This window comes from Myotis daubentonii, chromosome 10 (genome assembly GCF_963259705.1).
Source record: "Myotis daubentonii chromosome 10, mMyoDau2.1, whole genome shotgun sequence".
Taxonomy (NCBI): Eukaryota; Metazoa; Chordata; class Mammalia; order Chiroptera; family Vespertilionidae; genus Myotis; species Myotis daubentonii.
In genome coordinates this window covers 38,360,625-38,382,053 of record NC_081849.1, presented here as the reverse complement: position 1 = coordinate 38,382,053, position 21,429 = coordinate 38,360,625, and the positions used below count along the sequence as shown (strand labels likewise).

General features: G+C 41.1%; 1 protein-coding gene across 5 annotated transcripts in view; it reads right to left on the bottom strand.

The window, feature by feature from the left end:
* The window catches only part of CUL1 (cullin 1), a 96,926-nt gene that overhangs the window by 13,802 nt on the left and 61,695 nt on the right, over positions 1–21,429 (bottom strand). For all 5 annotated transcript variants that reach the window (XM_059712085.1, XM_059712086.1, XM_059712088.1 and 2 more), the window contains 5 exons: positions 20,642–20,805; positions 14,734–14,896; positions 13,488–13,618; positions 333–440; positions 150–256 (listed from right to left, as the gene is read on the bottom strand). In XM_059712085.1, coding sequence (XP_059568068.1) covers positions 150–256; positions 333–440; positions 13,488–13,618; positions 14,734–14,896; positions 20,642–20,805 — 673 coding nt within the window. The remainder of the gene's footprint in view (positions 1–149; positions 257–332; positions 441–13,487; positions 13,619–14,733; positions 14,897–20,641; positions 20,806–21,429) is intronic.

Here is a 21,429-nt window from a genome sequence, read left to right as displayed (position 1 = left end):
TTTAGGAGACAAAGATTATTAGCTTTAAAGTATTTTCTCGAGATACAAAAATTACAATTTCCTGCATGTCAAATGTGATACAAATTTTAATGCCTCAATGAAAGTCGAGACTTTAAGAGGTTTGCTAAGAAAAACAGGAGTCACTGTACCTCTTCTTCAACAAGGAGTCACAGTATCGAGCCAGCAACTCGGGGGACTTACTGGACGACTGAGCCATCTTGGTGACAGCGTTGTTGTTTATGAAGCGCCCACAAGCCTGCAATCACACAAAACCCAGTTAGAGGGCCGCGTTGTCGCCTCCTCCATGGAAAGCCACGTGCTGACACACCCACCTTGTCCAGGGCGGCCACGAAGCCCGCGTCGTTATTGAATGCTGACATGACCAGGGCGTTGTACTTTTTATGAACATCCAGCACTGTCTGCACATACATTTTGGGATCCTTGTGTAGGGAAACAAACAAAAGATGGTCACTGGGGATTAAATTGATATACTTCTTCAATGTTAATGAGTAAGATCAAGAAATAGTTTTGGTTCCATTATCAAGACACATAGGGCATTTTCTTTATAGATATAGTAAAATATACTCCCCACATCTGAAATTAAATACTCATTTCAAGCTTGTATGAAAAACAGTGATTTTTAAAATTATTTGAAAAGTCAAAGGGATCACAGAAAACAACATTATCAAAGGGATAGCTTTGCTTGCCACTTTTTATTGTTAACAGTTCACATTCTGGACTCTGGGCTGGGGAGAGCAATAGGCCAGTTACTGAGAAGTCAGCTGGCAGGCGGTGCTGAGGAATGCAGGGTTCAGGGTGGGGGCCGGACCTGGCAGTGAGGGCCGACTTGCTCACTGACCAAACAGAAGACTCCATGGACTAATCAAGGGAACTAGGAGGAGAAAGACCAGAGCCTGGGAGACAGGCAGGCAGTTGGGGTCTATAGACAGAGAAACATTATACTGGAAACAGAATGGAAAGGTCAGACACGGGATTCTGGAGCGATGCAGAAGGAAAGTAGACAGGCCCAAGTGATGATAAGAACAGAGCAGCTGATGCTGAGGGACGGTCACAGTCACCCCATGAGGTTGGTCCTATCTAGATCCCCATTTTACAGATGAAGAAACTAAGTCACGGTGAAGCATCTGGTCAAGGCATTAACTGGTGGCAGAATCAGGCTGGAACCCAGGGAGCCCAACTCCCAAATCAGCATCTCCTCCAGGGCTCTGCTGGGAGACACCTGGGGGATAAGTCGGAGGACAGGAGAGGCTGGTGCTGAGGCTGAGCCTGGGCAGGAGAGGCCTGAGGGGCAGGGAGCTTAACTGGTTTTCAATTTCCTGACAGATATTAAACTTGAGAATTCAGGAATGAGAAACCAGAATTCCCCAAATTTTAACTATTCTGCATTTTTGTAATGCTTTATTTACTTGTTTTTCAATAGTAATAAATAAACATTAAGAGCAAATCCCTGTTCTGTGATAAACTTACAGTAAGAGTTTCAGAGGTTTTCTATTACAATAAAAATGCAAGGTTCACTGTTACTATGAACAAATGTATTGTGACAAGATTGATCTCAATATGTACAGTGGCCTCTACCTGATACAGACGTTTGAGAAGAGAACATATTAAAAGGGAACATACACAAAATAGTTGCATACACAAAAATCATGTGAGGTATTGGAAGCTACTACCACATGTATTTACTACTTAAACGTTGTCTATCTTATAAAGCAGCAGCATTAACTACCCCATGTGCTCATCTTACTCTTGTTTGATGACAACTATTCCAGACAAGGAAAAACATCCTCCATTCACACAGCACCTCCCAAAACACCTCCTGGTGGGCACACATTGCACTCCATGTTTCTTTAACCTGAAAATAGTGCCTGCTGGACTCACTTTTGGTTTTGCTTTGAAATTACTAATGCTTTTGCCAATTCAGATTTTAGATCGCTCTCTGAGTTAATGTCTATTTATTTTACAACATTCACATATTTTATTTTTTGTTATTTACAAAGAACTTTATCCTGCAGCAAGTATCCAAATACCAGCATTATTGGGGAGTATTAGAATAAGATAACATTCAAGGTCACACAAAACCCAGTTAGAGGGCACGAGCTGTCGCCTTCTTCAAGGTCAAGGTCAACACATTACAAAAACTGAACATCGAAATCACCAATCTAAGGACTTGTTTTGCTTCCAAAACTTGCTACTTCTCCCACGATCTCACAGGATTTATAGAAAGTATATTATATACATCAACATATTAATATTTATTTTATTTGCAAGAATGACTCACCCTTAGCCACAGAAAGGGCCACTCACATCTCTAACTTAGCATCACCCACAAGGCTGAATGGCTTTCTAGCACATGCTCCAGTCCTGGGCCCTCATGACCTTCAACTTCCATTGTACACACCGGTGCCCCTGCCCTAGCCTTGGACTGTCATCAATGGAGTCCTCTGAACCAGGAATATCTGTGTTGACTATTATACTGGCAGGAGAATTATGCTGCTTTCCTTTGTTTTCTTGATCAATTTTTCTTAGATTCAGGATTTAGAAAAATATAAATCCCTCAAAATATCTTCCCCAAGGGCATAGATGTCTGCAGGCTCCAATTTCAAGATTCCTTCTAATACAGGAAGAGATGCAGCCAGGAGTCTGGCTGGTGAGAAGTCAGAGTTTGAATGGAAACTACTAGGGGAAAAGTGTGCGGCAGCACTGAGCCTTGGGAATCTGAATTCAGCACTTGAGATCCAGACAACAGGCACTTAGGAACCTGACAAGGGCAGATGGAGGCGGGCACACACTGGAATAACACAGAGAAGAGGATTTTAAGGAAGGGCAGTCAGCAGTGCCCCTTAGAGAAAAGGCGTTCAGAGGGCGATTGACTATCTTGAGGTAGACGAGGATCTTCAGGTGTTTCAGAGGGCACCACTGCTTGGTTATATAGGCAACAAAGGTAAGGAGCGGGAGGGAACATCGGTTGGATCAAATGCGTTGTCAAGGAAATAAGGACTTTCAATGTTTAAAAAGTGAAGGGAGCAGTGACCATTTGCTCATGACCACTCTGTATTCAGTATACAGAGCTCTCCATGTAAGAAACCTGACACCACTCAGGGGCTCCCTGAGGGAGCCTGTTCAACTCCCCACTGAGCTCACACCCCTGTCCTGGGGGCGGGGGAGGGAGCCTCTTGTCTCCCAGCTCCTGAACCTCTCCTGGATTGCTCTCTCTCCACTTTCCCTTTCCTTTTTTTTTGTTTTTGAAATTTTATAATAGTTTATTTGAGTCAAACTGACAATATACTAGTACACTGGGAAGAGAGATCTCAAATGCTCTGCTTCCATTTCTTTTCTTTCAACTGCACAGTGTGGGAAAAAATTCCAATATGTTCACGACAAAGAATAGTAAAATGCACCCCCTGTGCTCCTCACCCAGCTTCAATAATGAACAAACACAAAACCCGTCCATTACAAAGTCTTTCTTGCTAACCCTCTCTTCCCTCCACCTCACCACACTACCCATATCATTCTCCATCTCAACTACCTACCAACCTAATGGCATACTCACAGCCACTTTCATCTTGTCAGTCCATTTCTACACAATACTGAGTTTTAGAAACAGAAATCGGCCTGGACCCAAGGTTTCAGGTTCGATCCCTGGTCAAGGTGCATACAATAATCAGCCAATGAATACATAAATAAGTGGAACAACAAATTAATGTCTTTCTCCCTTCCCCTCTGTTTCGGGGGGGTTGGGGGGGGGGGAGAAAGGAAAAAGAAAAACAGAACAGAAGGTACCATCAATATGGCTCTAAGGTACCACTTCCCCTCCTGTCAGCCCAGACCTCTTGGTTCTTAGAATGGGTGGTGTTTACCATGCAGTGTCTTTGTTGTGTAGGCCCCCCTCCCCACCTGCCCTTGTCTTATTAGCTCTAACTCTTCTATTGGTTTTGGGTATTTTCTCAGGGAAACTCTCTGAACTTCCAAGATAGGTTAGGCCACCCTGTTACATACCAGACCTAAACCCCACTGAACACCAATCACACCGTGAGTTGTGGGCTAAGGGCAGCCTCTCTTGCCAAGACCCTGTCCACTCCACTGACACCTGCTATGGGTAAGCCTAGGGTAGTGACACCCACCAACTCTCTTATGACACTAAATCAGAAACCTAAGCATTACGGAATCATTACCTTTTATTCCACACACTCCCACTAAAAGGATGAAGCCTCACAGAACTCACCTATCTGATGCTATTTTAGACAACGAAGTGTACATGGCACTCGAAGAGGTCTGTGGGCCTGGTCCCCCAAGAGCTGGCAGGTCTCAGAGCAGACTCTGCGGATCACTGGGAACCCTAAGTAATATCCTCACTCAGCCAGAAGAGGTATGTCAAGGTGCAACAGGCTTGAGGGGACACCCTCCGCATTGCAGGCCTGTAAGGTGGTGCTCTCCAATGACAGATCTGACCATTCCTTGGAAACCTGCTGTCGCCCAGAGCCACCTGAGGTACCACACCTCCTGTCCAGTCAGGACTGAACAAAGCTCCGTTACAAAGGAGCTGAAGACAGTCCTTGAGGACGGCCAGTCACCATCACAGAGCACTGCAGGACACGGGCCTCGCTCGATGCTGATGGCCTTCCCTTGAGGCCACTTTACTTTGAGGAGGAAAAGGGAAGAAATGAAATCTCACCGATTAACAAAAATACACCATGCAATTCTTCGGGGGTGGCACAAGACTTTTCCCCATAAGCACTAGCACTTGGTCTTTGGAGTAACATTATCTCCGTACAAAACAGAGCAGAATTTCAGAGAAAGAACCACCACAAACCATCAACTGCAGAGAAAACGGGTAACAATCCGCAGGCATACACATTACACACTTTGACAATGACCAGTGGAAATTTTAACCTGGGTTGGCTTTCCCCATCACTCAGTGTGTTTCTGAGCCGTTCCCCCATTGCCAGCCTGTATGCAATAGGGAATAAAATTAACTGACTTTGATATTAACTAATAGAAAAAACCCCACACCAAACTGGCAGATGAGAGGGCTCAAATACTAATACAGTCAAACCTCGATTCTTGAACGTCTCCCATCTCAAACAATTCACTTCTCAGCCTGACAACCTTTCATGCTGAGAGCTCTATGGTGTCACAAGGCTCTCAGGCAACAAAGGAGCATGAGTCAGTTTACCGCTGTTAAAACCTCAGGATATTGTGCTGTGAATATTATTAATTTTTCATTTTTACTGTACATTTCCTTTCTTTATTAAATTTTCATTTAAATTTCATGTCCTTTTTGTTTTTAAAGTGCTTATTTATAGGTTAAACAGTACATTAGATGTGTACTGTATATAAGAAAGGTTAAAATGGAATCATTTGGGGGTCTGGAATGGGTTAATTCAATTTACATTATTTGCAACGGGGGAAAAAATGATTCGGCTTTCGAACAGCCATGTGGAATGAAGTAAGTTCGAGAAACGAGGTTCCACTGTACAATATTCTCCCATTTTCTTATGGGCCTTTCTACTCCATCATCCAACCTCTTTCCATCTGCAGAAATCAGCTGTTTTTCTGATTGAGAATGATTTAAAGTTTAAAATGCCAAGACAAAAACCTAACAATTTTCCCAGCAATTTCTATTCTCATCCTTTTATCCTCTGTCCATGGGCTACTTTTTACTTAGTCTCAGACTATCATTAATAAATCTTTACACTGATTATTACCTGTGGATTGATAAACCTCTACAAATTCCTGGTCTCAGTCATGGAACTCTGGGCTTTTATTTCCACCCTTGCCCCCATCCCACCCTGGTTATCCCCTGCGTTCTCGCTCACACAGACGTCACCTTTTATTATTACTCTATACGTGCTGAGCTCTAAGTTGACCAAGCACTGAGAGATCAGAGTTGAAAACACTAAACCTTTTTAAAAAAAATTGATTTCAGAGAGGAAGGGAGAGGGAAATAAAGATACAAACATCAATGATGAGAGAGAATCATCGATTGGCTGCCTCCTGTACACCCTTTACTTACTGGGGACTGAGCCTGCCAAGCTGTGCATGTGCCCCTGACCAGAATTGAACCCGGGACGCTTCAGTCTGCAGGCTAATGCTCTATCCACTGAGCCAAACCAGCTAGAGCTGAAAGTGGAACTAAGTTAGACTTGCCAGGAAAAACTGTGACTTCTTTAAGAGGAAGAATGATGTTTCTGCCCTAACTGGTTTGGCTCAGTGAATAGAGCATCGGTCTGCGGACTCAAGGGTACCAGGTTCAATTCCGGTCAAGGGCATGTACCTTGGTTGTGGGCACATCCCCAGTAAGGAGTGTGCAGGAGGCAGCCAATCGATGTTTCTCCCTCATCGATGTTTCTAACTCTCTATCCCTCTCCCTTCCTCTCTGTAAAAAATCAATAAAATATATATTAAAAAAAAAAATGATGTTTCAGAAGTGAGCTCAGGAAGAGGTGCAGTGCACACAGGAGGTAAGAGGGAGGCTGCTTATCTCAACAGGTGCTGCTGGTGAGACACCAGGTTAGGGGCTGTCTCTGGTCTTGAGCCAAGCAGGGGCCAACTCAGAAATTAAAAATATATGGCAAAGATTAACCCAAAATTTAGTCTGATGTGGGTATAAAGTCAGATTTGGACAAGCAGCAGCTCCCATAATGGGCTTACTTGTGAAAGGATTAAAGTCTTCCCTACAGATGAAAGAAAAAAAGAGTTTATCCTGAATGTAAATATGAAACAATGAATCTTTTCATAGCCTGATTATCCTAGACTAAAAATGGACACCTGTGTGCTTTTTCTTGAGAAAATGATCATTCTCTCCACTCCATGGCAAGACAGAAAATAAACTCACCAGTTTAGCGCTATGCCTTCTGAACCACTTACACATCAGCTTCCATTAATTCTTTGTGTAATTAGTCTTGAGTTGCGTACAAAACGGCTTCTTTTACCCTCAAGCAGCTTCTTCCCTTTCTGCCTCTTTCCCTTTTCTACATCCACTGCATCCAAACTGGCAACTTCTTTTTTTAAAAAACTTTCAAACATATTCAAAATAAAAAATAGTACAATCAGCCCCACGGTTTAGGGTTTTCTCACCCCAGCCTCTTCATACAAGTTAAAATTTTATGGATGTGTGTTTCATCTCTTGTCATCAAGGCCAAGTTAGATGCCAATGTGAGGTTCCCTTGCTGATTTTAGCACTGCACGAGTAATCTCCCTTATTACCATCCACAGAATGGTTAAAATCAGGACTAAGTCATTTATGCAGTTTACTCTGGAAGAAAGGGAACCTTGGATGTAAATCTGCCAGAAGCACCCAGTCCTGCTATTACTCTGTTCATATAAGTTCAAATGCAATCAAGCTACTTTATTTTATTTTATTTTTTTATTTTTGAAGCTTTTAAATGTCAGCTTTATTAAGGTATAATTTACATAAAAATACAACTGGATGAGGTTTAACAAATGCAGTCTTGGACCATCACCTGTCTAGATAAAATGTTTTCATCACTCCAAAAACTCCAGCAGGCCCCTCTGCTGCCAATCTCCTTCCGCCCAGGCAACATAAGGTAATGGTTACCCACTGGATACAGTGAGTTCTGAAGTCCAATCACTAGAACTCAAGTCCAGGTGCAACAAAGAAACCAGTTACTTAATCCAAACATAAAATATAAGGGAAAAAGGATTGTAATAAAACAGCTTTCAGTGTATAGGATGCTAATTTGTGACCTTGTAAGCACAATTACTGGGAATGTTTAAATAGCCTGTTTCACAATTGCTGGGCCTTTTCACTTTCTCGGTTGAACCCAACACCAGTAAGAGATAAGCCATTTTCATCCTTTATGGGAGTAAGTCTCAAATAAAGTTCTTTATACTGGAGAAAAAACTTTTTGCAAACACTCCTTGGGCCCTATCACAGATCTAGTAACTCTTCTAAGTCTTGTAAAAGGTTCCTAGGCTAAAGAAACACTGTCCTGTAACAATACTAGTCCTGTAACAATACTTATATACCGACATAACTTTGAGTACATTCAGTTTCTGAAAAAGTGTTAGTTTCTGCTTACAAAAGACAAAATAATGAAACATATAGAATTTGTTTATTCTCCCATTCATTTCTTGAGCTCCAGTGAGTGAGCTCAAGCGAGAATACAAAAATAAATTTGACAACTGAATCTTCACAAATACCTTATCACCTACTGCATTTGGAGTATTTTTATGGCTATACCTAATGTATTTATATCTGGCTGCTCTAGATTGAAAAAAATATATATAACATTTACACAAAAAAGGTAGCACTAATTGTCAATTCCCTAGGATACTTGCAACAGTCAAGGTTCAAATGAAGGCACTGTCCTGTGATATCTGAAATTCAAACAACTTTTATTTAAATCGGAAAAAAACACACAATTAAAACTGCATTAATAGTCAAAACCCTTTGTTATAAAAATCCTAAAAACTATTTCTATATAAGGCAGAAGTAGTTCTAGGTTAATAAGACCAGATTTGACTTGAGACTATGCTTTCAATGGTAAAGAATGGAAAATAGGTTATTTACAGAAAACATTATCTACATATGTACTCAGGTACAAATTTGGTGACAAAAGACTTTTAAAAGCATGTTGAATTCTCAGAAGCAATTCTCAAAGAGCTTAGTTTTGTTTTCTTGGATTTTAAAACCGGCTAAGATCCTTCTTCATCTTTGATCTTGGGAGCCAGATAGTACTTTAAATGTCCCATATCAGCAATTTTATACCCTACTTTTTAAAAATATATTTTTATTGATTTCAGAGAGGAAAGGAGAGAAAGAGATAGAAACATCCATGATGAGAATCACTGATTGGCTGCCTCCTGCACGCCCCCTACTAGGGATCAACCCAGGCATATGCCCTTGACCAGAATCGAACCCCAGACTCTTCAGTCCGTAGGCCAACGCTCTATCCACTGAGCCAAACCAGCCAGGGTGCAATTGAGCTTTTACAATGATTTCTAACTCAACTTCTCAATCCAAACCACACAACTTTCCCCTAATGCTGATAGGGGCCTAGATTCACCACTTAGTCTTGTACTGAAACCTATGTTGGTCAGAGCTCCCCGATTTTACTTGTGCCTGTGAAACTCTCCATTTCAAGTGCTTCCTCTCATAAGCAACAGCCCCAGCAGCTCCTGAGATGCCCTTCCCATGTTGGCACCCAATTTCTCTCAAAGCTGCAAATAAACTCCTTCGTTCCCTGTCGCTGCAGCCTAGCACCCCCACTGTCAGACTAGCAGCCTCCTGGACATCCAGGCGTTCACAAGCCCACATCTGCTGATGCCGCTTATATCTCAGTCCCAGTAAACCTGGGGCACTAAATCAAGATGCGGTTTCATGTCCCCCTGAAGACAGGGAGTGATGGAACACTTGTAACCTGATTTATGTTTATTCACACAGCTCTTTGTAGGGAAGTATGACAACCCCCATTGCTGTGGAATTGTGTGTTAATTAAAAATTCAATATGGCCAAACCGGTTTGGCTCAGTGGATGGAGCATCGGCTTGTGGACTGAAGGGTCCCAGGTTCGATTCCGGTCGGGGGCATGTACCTTGGTTGCGGGCACATCCCCAGTGGGGGGTGTGCAGGAGGCAGCTGGTCGATGTTTCTCTCTCATCGATGTTTCTAACTCTCTATCCCTCTCCCTTCCTCTCTGTAAAAAAATCAATAAAAAATATATATAAAAAAATTCAATATGGAATCAACTGTGTCACCGAGCACTCAGTGTGCTTACAAGTGTGCATTATTTGGCTGTTCCTGAGCTTTATTTTGGCATTTTGCTATAAGGGATGTCATGGAAAATATAAAGCCATTCCATGATCCGATGCCATATTTACTTGTAAGTGTGGCGCTGATGACTGTCCACATTACTGGGGAAAGTATCCTGTTCTGAATCCAAGAATCCATTCCCAAGTTCCAGGCCCACTCTTTGTGACCACTTTGAGTCGCGGAGCTGACTGTCCTCCAGTGGCAAACTCTCTTACCCACTGGTTTCTGGAGGTGCATCTGTGATCTGCCACTAATGAGCACCAGACTTCCCCCAAGCATTTCAAGCACTACTTCACACTTAGCTTCGCTTACTTCCTATCACTTTTGCTACTCTCTAATTTATTTCACCTTTCCCGCTGTCTTTTATATATTGTGTATGCCGCCCTCATTCCTGCTGGGAACAATGAGAAGTATAATTAAAACCTAAGTATACTGAGACACTATTCTGTACATGGCATTGTGTGGAGTCCTGAGGACACAAAGATGGATGAAGCCATCCCTATAGAGGACTCTTACACAGACTTCAGACATAGAGTGTGAATGTCACATAATAGTCTAACATGCTATTATTATTTCAAAGGGGTGATAGAGAAAGGTTATATGGAAGAAATGGCATTTAAACTGGATCCTGAAAGATAAATAGGTATTTAACAGGTAGAAAAAAGGACTGTGTCTAAGCAGAGAGAAGAAATGGCAGGCACAGAGGTGTATTTTTAAAACAGTGAGGATCCATCCGTTTAGGTGAGGGAGAGGATGTGAATAAAGAGTAATGGAGCTCTGGCTGCATGGCCTGGTTGGTTGGTGTATTGTCTCGTATACCAATTAGATGCAAGTCTGATTCCCAGTCAGGGCACATACCTAGGCTGCAGGTTTGATCCTCGGTCATGGCACTTATGGGAGGCAATTTATCGATGTTTCTCTCTCTCTGCCTCCCTCCCTCTCTAAAATCAATACACATATCCTCAGGTGAAGAGTCAGTAAGTAAGTAAATAAATAAATAAGGACAAAGCTGGAGAGGAGGTGGTGGCCACATAGCAGTTGTCTCCTCTTTACCACCACCACCACCTTCAATACACACTTGTGTGGGATGCTGCGAGAGGCAGGAGCACCGTGCAGGCCACGTGACGGCAGGAGGGGAAACCAGAGTGGGTGGTGCTGAGGGCACTGGGAGCTAACACTTCTACTGGAAAAAGAAGCTGATCAGAATGAGGCAACTTAGAAGACAGTTTTGTTTAGTATTATAGATTTAATATGTCATCGTAAGGAAGAGGTTGTATTTTGCCTTGTTTAAAACAAACGAATGTGGAATAAAATTGTTAATGCATTAAGTAGCATTTTTGAAAGATTAAACTGCTCAGTGTTATGAGGAATAAATGACAACTGGAGAGATGAAAGATCATTAGCGAGATGAAGTAATGGGGCCCAGCCTGAGATGGCAGCTTTGGGACTGGAAAGAAAATGCTCAGAGAGCAAGGAAATGCCATGTCTACGCTCTGACTCCTCAGAAAGGACAACCTTGAGACAAGTCACTGTTGCCGCAGGTGACGGGCCAGCTGCCTCCTGATTTGAGAGAATTCTGACTGGTATCCAGACTCAGTAGGAAATTATCCCGTATTAGAGACCCAGTGCATGAAATTCGTGCACCAGGGGCGGGGGAGGTGGGGGGAGAGGGGCTCAGCCCAGCCTGCACCCTCTCCAATCCGGGATCCCTCTCACAGTCCTGGACCGCTGGCTCCTAATCACTCGCCTGCCTGCCTGGTCGCCCCCAACTGCCCCCTCCCTGCCGGCCTGGTAGCTCCTAACTGCACCCCCCCCCTCCCCTCCACAGGCCTGGTCACCCCCAACTGCCCCCCTGCTGGCCTGGTTGCCCTCAACTGCCCCCTCCACCAGCCTAGTCACCCCTCACTACCAGCCTAATTGCCCCCAACTGCCCCACCCCCCCGCCGGCCTGGTCACCCTCAACTGCCCCTCCCTGCTGGCCTGGTTGCTCCCCACCGGCTTGGTTGCCCCACGCAGCTTGCTGTTCAGTCATTTGGTCGTCCCTCACTAACCCCCCTGCTGGCCTGGTGGTAGGCAGCCATCTTGTGAGGGTCAATTTGCATATTACCTCCTTATTATATAGGATTAGATTATTAATGTTGCCACAGGCCAAGGAGAAGGTGGGCGAGAGGGGGAAACATACTACCCAGTTGCCACCTTTGTGCTGAGAATTAGAGGAAGGAAGACGTGTGTTTAAAATGAACCAGTCAACTAAATACAGCCAACTGGAAATGAGGTCACGGGGATTCGATGAAAGGCATATCAATGGAGAATTCTTCACATTAAGGAATGCCATAAGTGCTTGTTTTTTTTGTTTGTTTTTTTAAAAATATATTTTATTGATTTTTTACAGAGAGGAAGGGAGAGAGATAGAGAGTTAGAAACATCGATGAGAGAGAAACATCGATCAGCTGCCTCCTGCACCTCCTACTGGGGATATGCCTGCAACCCAGGTACATGCCCTTGACCGGAATCGAACCTGGGACCTTTCAGTCCGCAGGCCGACGCTCTATTCACTGAGCCAAACCGGTTTCGGCCATAAGTGCTTGTTGAATGAATGAAAATAATGATTTCAATTTTATCTGTAACATTTGTTGGCCCTCTGAGTTGCAACACTAGCCAGCATCATGTAACTAGTTGTTTTGGGAGATAAAAAAAATCTATATCTAATCTATATATCTATATATCTAATCTCTCTCTCTCTCTCTCTCTCTCTCTCTCTCTCTCTCTCTCTCTATATATATATATATATATAGATATATATATATATATCTATATATATATATATATCCCTGCCTAGGGCCAACCATACTGGCGCTTCCACTTTTTAACATGAGCACCTGAAGGTGTGAGCTGTACTTTCAAGATGCCCCTAAGAGTCTGAAGAGGATGGAGCGCACCCTCCTCCTCCATTTTAATGACGATTATTTTCTCACTATTGCCAAGGAATGAAGACATCTATAGTGCTCTGGCCCATTCGTGCAAGCTCACACCTTCACAATCTGACTTACAAAAGGGTTTCAATGAAGAGTACAATGTGCTGATGTACCATGCTGCCCATTCTCTCTGTTCAGTCCAGAAGGCACACACGGGGTAACCTGCCTATGAAACTCACCCACTAAAAAGTTACTTAACTGCTCCTTTGTTCAGCACTCACCCAGTTCTAAATCGCACCTGTGACTCTTTCTCTGTGTACAAGGTTTCCAATGTAATATGCCGGTTTGTCCTGTAGTACCTCAGTGAGGCAGGAATAACTGTGACTAGGAGGGTCTGTAAAGCTGAGAGAACTCTTCCAAACACCTGGCACCCTGCACAATGGAGAGCAGTTCTCAGGTCAAAGCACCTGAAAGGCACAGCCTGTGGCCTGTGAGTGACAAAGCCTGTTCCTTCTATGAAAGAAATCTTCTGTGTACAGAATGTAATAGTGAGAAAACATAAAGGAAAAAATATATAAAGAAATGACATCCTTAATGCCTAAAGAGCGCCAGAGAAGAGTTACTGGAGGCGTTTACTACATAGGTGTTGTGAACCATCTTTAAAAAGCCACACGAGGTTCTCTCTGGGAGTCTAGTGAACGAAGACACTGCACACACCTGCAGTTCACATGTCGAGACGCTTAGGCCCAACTGCAGTTCAAGTTAAATAGTACTTACATTTAAAGCAGCTTCTCCACACTTTTCAATTGCTGCAAGACCCTGATTGTGAATATGTGTCTCCAAAAGTTTTTTCAGTTCTCCTAGGCCGTCCTGAATTCGAGATACAAGATTATACATGCGACCCAAATCTGAAAGAAGAAGGCACCACCTTTATGCACCGAGGTGAACTCTGTATATCCACCCCACTAAGTATGTGTTTATACTGAGATGTACAATACCCTGAAATAAGTTAACTTACTAAGTTAACTTAATAAGACTTAATTACGATAAAATATTTTGTATTTAACATTTACATATTTAACTAGCAATAACAATGAAGTCATGCTTTTATAAGTTTATATTCCCCCCTTACTATAAGAATCCACTAACATAATAGACAAAAATCTTTTTGTCAGGAAACATCTGATGCTTCCTAAAGCATTGAAATAAAATTTATGCCTAGCACATAATAGGCACTCACACATTTGTTGTACAAAATGAATAATTAAAGGAGATACAGCCGAAACCGGTTTGGCTCAGCGGATAGAGCGTCGGCCTGCGGACTGAAGGGTCCCAGGTTCGATTCCGGTCAGGGGCATGTACCTGGCTTGCGGGCACATCCCCAGTAGGAGATGTGCAGGAGGCAGCTGATCGATGTTTCTCTCTCATCGATGTTTCTGACTCTCTATCTCTCTCCCTTCCTCTCTGTAAAAAGTCAATAAAAATATATTTTAAAAAAATAAATAAATAAAGGAGATACAAATATCCATCTCAACTATATAAACAGATGTGTCACAAAAGGGCCCCCAAATTCCTCATTTATTGTATGTATGGCATGTGGTTAGTTTATGATGGCCAAGGAAGAAAAATCCCAAATCCCCAAATCAATCTTTTACTGAGCTCCTAACACATCCCAGTAAAACATGGGAGGGATAAGAGAAAGCCAAATTAATCAATCACCTTTTCATCTTGAAGAATTTTCAACAGAAAAATATTCAAGAAGAAATTAAGGGTGATATTATTTAATGCTGAAGTCGCAGAACAAGCTATATTTCAAATTAAACATGAGAAGATGCTCTTCCCCAAGTCATACTCAAAACACTCTCCAGAGTCCAAAATCAATACAACAAGGTAGACAGTCAGACATTAATCTTTTAAAAACTGACTGATGGTTGTAATGCTGTTAACTCTAAGTCAAGAATTCCACTTTCAAAAACCATAGATCGTAATAAGCATCTACAGGTTTGGAGTCGCAGAGGCTCACCTTCATTTTTATCAGCATCCAGCAAGTTCTGAAACTCTGTGTGAAAAATCTCCAGGTGCTTCTCGATGAGCACCTGCTCGCACTTCCTCGCTAGCTCGTCCTGAGTGCTTTCGTGGAGGTAGACCTGCACTCTCCGTTGCTCCTCGAGCAGACGGGCCTCTGCCTGGAGGAGTTAATTCAAGTGAGAGGTCTGATTCCTTTTTTATTTTAAACTATTAAATGGAAAATGGCAAATTAAAACTCACAAACATACTCTAATAAAAAACTATTTTAAAAAAAGGGGAGAGGTACTTTGATTTTAGGATGAATCCCAGCCATATTTAAGGGGTCCCTGATGTGTTCCATTTTCTCTGCAATATAACATTTCCCCTTCAAACTCTTCTTTTAATGACTTAATGAGGTTATAATGATCCATTTTCTTCCTTTTATGTGTGGCATTTCACCTTTGGGGGTAATACCTCTATCTGACACTGAGAAACCTATAGACACTTACTATATGTAGAACACCAAGAACCACTACTTTTGACTGGAAGCTACTTACTTGGAGAAGAAATGACCACATGGAAATAATTATTAGTAATTACATATTTTTTTAAATTTTAAGAAAAACATTATGGCCAATCTCTGGCCAATCATTAAATTTATGCACCTCTGAAATCTACTGGATTACTTATCAGTCTCAATTTCTCACATTGCCCTTCAAAAAGAAAAATAACACAAAGATACAACTTAACAGAATAGCAAAATTAATCAAAGTAATAATTTTACAATACATCACACCAAAAATATGTGTGGTGTAAAGTTTCACTGAGGAACTACTAAATTACCAAAGCAAAAAAGATATTTTAATGGTAGTCTGAAATTATTCAGGTGATCTGAAATAAGAGAGACAAAAACTATATTTTGTAATATAAGAATGCCAATACTCTCCAAATGATTTTTAAATTTGGCATAATTTTGGAGAACTCTGGAAAAATTCAACTGGGAGAATAAACACACAAGAGCCAAGAAAACATAAAATAAAAAACCCCCAATTAGAACTTGCAACTGTCAAGACTTAACAATGAGACAACTGTTTAAACTACAGAAGTTAGATCCACGTACATTCTAAATAGTTAATTGTGAACAATAAATAAACTTGAAAAGTATCTGTAGTATGTATCAAAAGGTCAATATCCTTAATATATAATCTCTGAAAAAATCAATGAGTATAGCCAAATAAAAACACGGAAAAGGGAAAAACAATTTACAAATGAAGAAATAAAAAAACTTGAAGTTTTCAATAGGAGCTAATTAGTTAAATTACAGCGTCCCAGGCTTATACGTTTGTTTTACTTATATTTTCCAAAAAGTCTATAGTTAACGTGTACTTTTTTCTGATTACAAAGTTATTTTAAAAAACAGTAAGAGATCTTTATGTGCTTGAACTCAGAAGTTCTACGTTAAGAACCTGCTGCTTCCTATCTAATATTTCATTAAGCCGGATACTTTAAGAGTTAAAGCTGATGAAATATAGAGCATGTAAACCCCAAAGTGCCACTTTCTGTCTTAAGTTAAATCATTTCCTGGAAGAATATAATCACTTTGGGCAGCAAAAATTCATCTCTTAAAAACTCTGCCTTCTCTGGCAGCAAGCTTTTATCCCTTCCCAAACAGGGCTGATTTATTCTGGGGGCACAAGCTCTCCACCTCTTGGTCTACAAAGTAGAAGCATTCTATAAACCCTTCCTGCAGCAGCCCAGAGGGAAGGGAACTGCAACTGGTACCTAAGGGGCCTCAGCAATCACTTATTTTACACACAAGTAAAGAAACCAAGGTCCTAGGTGTTACATTGTTGTAGTATTAGGTTTCAGGCATGCCATTCTTTGTTGATTTTAAGTCAAGCTCTTGATTGTCACTATACTTGGAGGATTGGAGGAAAGTATATTAGAATACCAAGATCAAATTCAAAATGACTAAATATTAACTGTCCTATCCCTAATAATTCTATTAGAACCAGTTTGCAGTAAAAACAACAACAAAAAAAGGTAAGGAAACAATTTTCAACCTGTGTGCTGCAAAATTTTAAAAACATGCAATACTTGCCCGCTGGCATGGCTCATTGGTTGAGCGTCAACCTATGAACCAGGAGGTCACGGTTCAATTACCGGTCAGGGGACATGCCTAGGTTGCAGGCTTGATCCCAGTGAGGGTGTATGCAGGAAGCAGCCTATCAATGATTCTCTCTCATCATTGATGTTTCTATCTCTCTCTCCCTTTTCCTTCCTCTCTGAAATCAATAAAAATATATTTTAAAAACTAACAAACAAAAAACAACATGCAATACTTGACTATTTAGTCAAGGGGACCAACCTCTTTTCCCTTTGATTGTCAAATTTTTAAAAATGACAACCAACACAAAGATAACCGCCTGGTGTGAATGAGTCAAAATTATACCTATTTTATTGTGTCAGATCAGCAAACAAATGTATTTTTTTGGTGTCCTGCAGAATTTTAATAATTAGTATATGTGTGCCATGAGATGAAAAAGGTTGAAAATTGCTGAAGACACAGTTTATTTTTAAAGTTTTTAAAATGACATTAGAAACCTAGAGTAGTCAGATATTTTTGTAGCTCAGATTAGTCTCAGTGAAAAGACTGCAAGATACATTAAAATACTGATGTGGCACCCTAGCCGGTTTGGCTCAGTGGATAGACCATTGGCCTATGGACTGAAGAGTGGGTCCCAGATTCTATTCTAGTCAAGGGCACTTGCCTGGGTTGCAGGCTCGATCCCCAGTAGGGGGCGTGCAGGAGACAGCCGATCAATGATTCTCTAGCATCATTGATGTTTCTATCTCTCTCTCCCTTTCCCTTCCTCCGAAATCAATAAAAAATATATTTAAAAAAATACTGATATAGCTCAGGGTTGCTCATTCACTGAAGCCTCCTTAGAAAGAGAAGCCAAAGATCCTCCAGACCTTCTACTCATAACACAGAAATAGGGACAGAGAACCCCAGAGTATGTGGATATTCAGTCCAATTTGGCTGCTGAAAGCAGAATACGAATTTCTCGATATTCATGCTTTATCTCAGTATTGTTCATGAGTTTTATATTCTATTTCCTGATAACATGTTGTAATATAAACATAATTCTACCTTAAGTCACTGAATAAAATGGGCCATATTTATCCTATGGTGTTGCACACACCCAGACATACGGAGATTCTGATCAATGCACAGGTATAGTAACAAATACATCATGCTTTGCTGTTTGTCAAATATAGCATGTATATCTACAATAGCTTATTAGTCCCATTTTACAGATGAAGAATCTGAGAAACAGAAGATTAAGGTCAATCCCCTAGTAAATGGTGGAGTGGGGATTTAAAACTAGACTTATAGCCTGGTTTTGAGATGCAAGGTTATGTGTAGGTAAGAGCAGAACTGTTTGCATGGTTAATTGCAACTTTGTGCTCATAGATTCTATGCATAAGGACTTCCTGAATGTGATGAAAATCATGTATGATAAGATCCAATCAATTTGGACCAAACCTTTAGCCCTCTAGAAAGAAATCCACTCTAGGAAAACCAGGATGCAGGAAGCATCCTGCTCCCTGGAAGGCAGGCCCATACTGGGTTGAAAACACCCAGGCCATTACAAATCTTTGCTCTTCACATTGCCATTGGTTCCATGCCTGATTTTAAAAACAGACTACCGCCCAAGCCAGCCTGGCTCAGTGGACAGAGTGTTGGCCGGCGAATTTAAGGGTCCCAGGTTCAATTCTGGTCAAGGGCATGTACCTTGGTTGCAGGCCTGCTCCCTGACCCCTGGTCGGGGTGCGTGTGGGTGGCAACCAATCAATGTGCCTCTCTCACACTGATGTTTCTCTCTCTGTGTCTATTCCTCTCCCTTACACTCTCTCAAAAAAAAATTAAAAAAAAGGAAGAATATCCTCAGGTGAGGATTACCAAATGATCTGCTTGGGGCGTGCTTATGGTCTAAAACAGGGGTCCTCAAACTTTTTAAACAGGGGGCCAGTTCACTGTCCCTCAGATGGTTGGAGGGCCGGACTATAGTTTAAAAAAAAAACTATGAACAAATTCCTATGCACACTGCACATATCTTATTTTGAAGTAAAAAAACAAAACAGGAACAAATAAAATATTTGTATTTGCATGTGGCCCGCGGTCCATAGTTTGAGAACCCCTGGTCTAAAAAGCTGATTTCCTTGCACCAAGTTACTACTAGTACACTTTCCTCAGGGCGGGTGCTGGTAGGACCTCAGTCCACATCAAAATTCATGGAAAGAACAGGCTCACCCACTGCTGTGGATGTGCACCTTGACTAAAGTAAATGGCCCCACTTTTAAAACATGCACCATTTTAAAAGACTCACCATAAATAGAATTCCATAAAAGATGTATTTATAAAAACTACACTGCCAAACTAAAATAACAGGCAATGCTAAGATTCAAAACAGATTATGTTTCAAAGTCCATTTGTAGGCAGCTGTTTGAAACTCTGGACAAGCTGGTTAGGTTCCAGGTCAGCATACAAAAGCTGACTTAACCCACAAATATACACAAAGAACTATTACAATTCCAAGTACAATACTTTTCAAGAGTTCTGTTTTTGTTAGGTTGTGAGATATAAGAAATTTGTTAAGGACTTTCAATGTCAAACTTCTAAAGCCCACTTATAATCACAACCCTATGGGAAATACACCAAGAACATCACAAAAATGTGGTTCGAGAGGGAGCTTCTGGTCTTATTAAGCTGCCTTACTAGCTTTCTATTTCAGTTTGCAGAAAAATTGCTTCTATAGTCCACATGCTCTCCCAGGAAAAGAGCACAAGGGGCAAAGCACACAGCAGACACAGTTGGCCTCAGATTCCCTGGAAATCTCGTTGTACATCTCGTACATATTGGTGGAGCCAAACCCTGCCCTTAAATAAAGTCTGATTGGAACACAGCCACACCTATCTATGTAGATGTTGCCATGGCTGCTTTCCCACCACAGCAGCAGAACTGAACAGCTGCATGGAGGCCACAAGTTGCACAAAGTCTAAAACATTTACTGTGTGGCCCTTTGCAGAAAGTTCGCTAACTCTGGACCTGAGTCACTCCTCAGAATGTTAATCTAAGATACCTGGATCCCCAAGAAAGAGAACAAGGAACCACCACACTAGAACTGCATCATAACCTCACTGGGTACAGAGAAGGCTCATGATCAGGCCCATTCTGACGTTCTGCACAAGGACAGGGTCCTGTGGTGTTAGGAGAGTCTCTCCTCTAACATAGACTAGAAGCCTGTGTCGCAGATTATTAGGGGATTTTAAAAAATTTCTTTATTGATTTCAGAGGGGAAGGGAGAGGGAGATCGAGACAGAAACATCAATGAGAGAATCATGATTGGCTACCTCCTGCACGCCGCCTACTGGGGATCAAGCCTGTAACCCAAGCATGTGCCCCTGACTGGAATTGAACACGGGACTCTCTGGTCCACAGGCTGATGCTCTAACTACTGAGCCAAACCAGCTAGGGGTAGGGGATATTTTATAAACAAAAAAGCAAAGCTTAAAGTCTGCAAATATCGAGACTATTTGTTTAAAACTTATTTTCTCTCAACCTGGTGAGACTGTGGTTCCCACTAACGTCGAGATACATTCTAGGAGAGACAGTGCAAAACATACAAGTCATACAGCTATTATGCTTCTCTCTTTAGAACAGTGAAGACAGCACTGAGTTTTGATTATTAAACTAATTTACAATAGCTCCTAGACCAATCAAAACCACTTGCACCTGCTATAGACACACAATCACACTGTCCGCGAAGAAAGTTGCACATAACATACTAAAGAGAAGAATTCATCTGACAGCAGTAATTTTCATTGAAGGCCACTTAAGGTACTGTGTTGAAGCTCACCTTTTTCATGTATTCAGTAACTGGGTTCTGCTGCAAGAATTCAGTACTCTCTCTGGTATAAAATCTCTCTGTATCAGCCAAAAACTGAGACTCAAAGGATTCTTTATACACTGTTAACGTAGGACCCTTCGCAAATGCATCATCTTCATTCAGCCCCAATTCCACTAGAAAGAAATATAAAGTGTATTTCAATTACCCTATTTTTTATATTTTACAGAATATAGTTAGGTGTAGCATCCAATTTAAGTTATGCTTAAAAGAAAAATGTGAAATGGCAGGACATAAAGTCTGTTATTCACTAGTATTAAAGTACACAGTTTCCATAAAATAAAAAATGAAAAACCATACAAGACATAAAAAAGGAAGTAATTCTGACCAATGGCCAGGCATGCTTCAAAGTTATCATGAAGCTTCTTTAGAAAACTTTTTATATTTCCTGACAGTGTAGAAATAACAAAAATGATTTTTAAACTTAAAAAACAAACAAACAATCCTACCCACATTTTAAAAAGTGTATTACTTTACTGGTTTTTCCATCTCAATTTTCCAAGCTGATATAAATTTCTGGTTATAATTCACCTCCATTAATGGCACTGTCATATTATATATCCAGTAATTCAGCATGAGACCAGAAAAGAAAATAATTCAAATGTCTATTACATCAAATTTTCCTTAAGGTATAAGGACCAAACAATTTTATGATGGGTAATATCAAATAGAATCACACTAACTTTAAGAGAATTATTAAGTACCCTTGTAAATTCTACCTGTAATCTTGATAAAATATT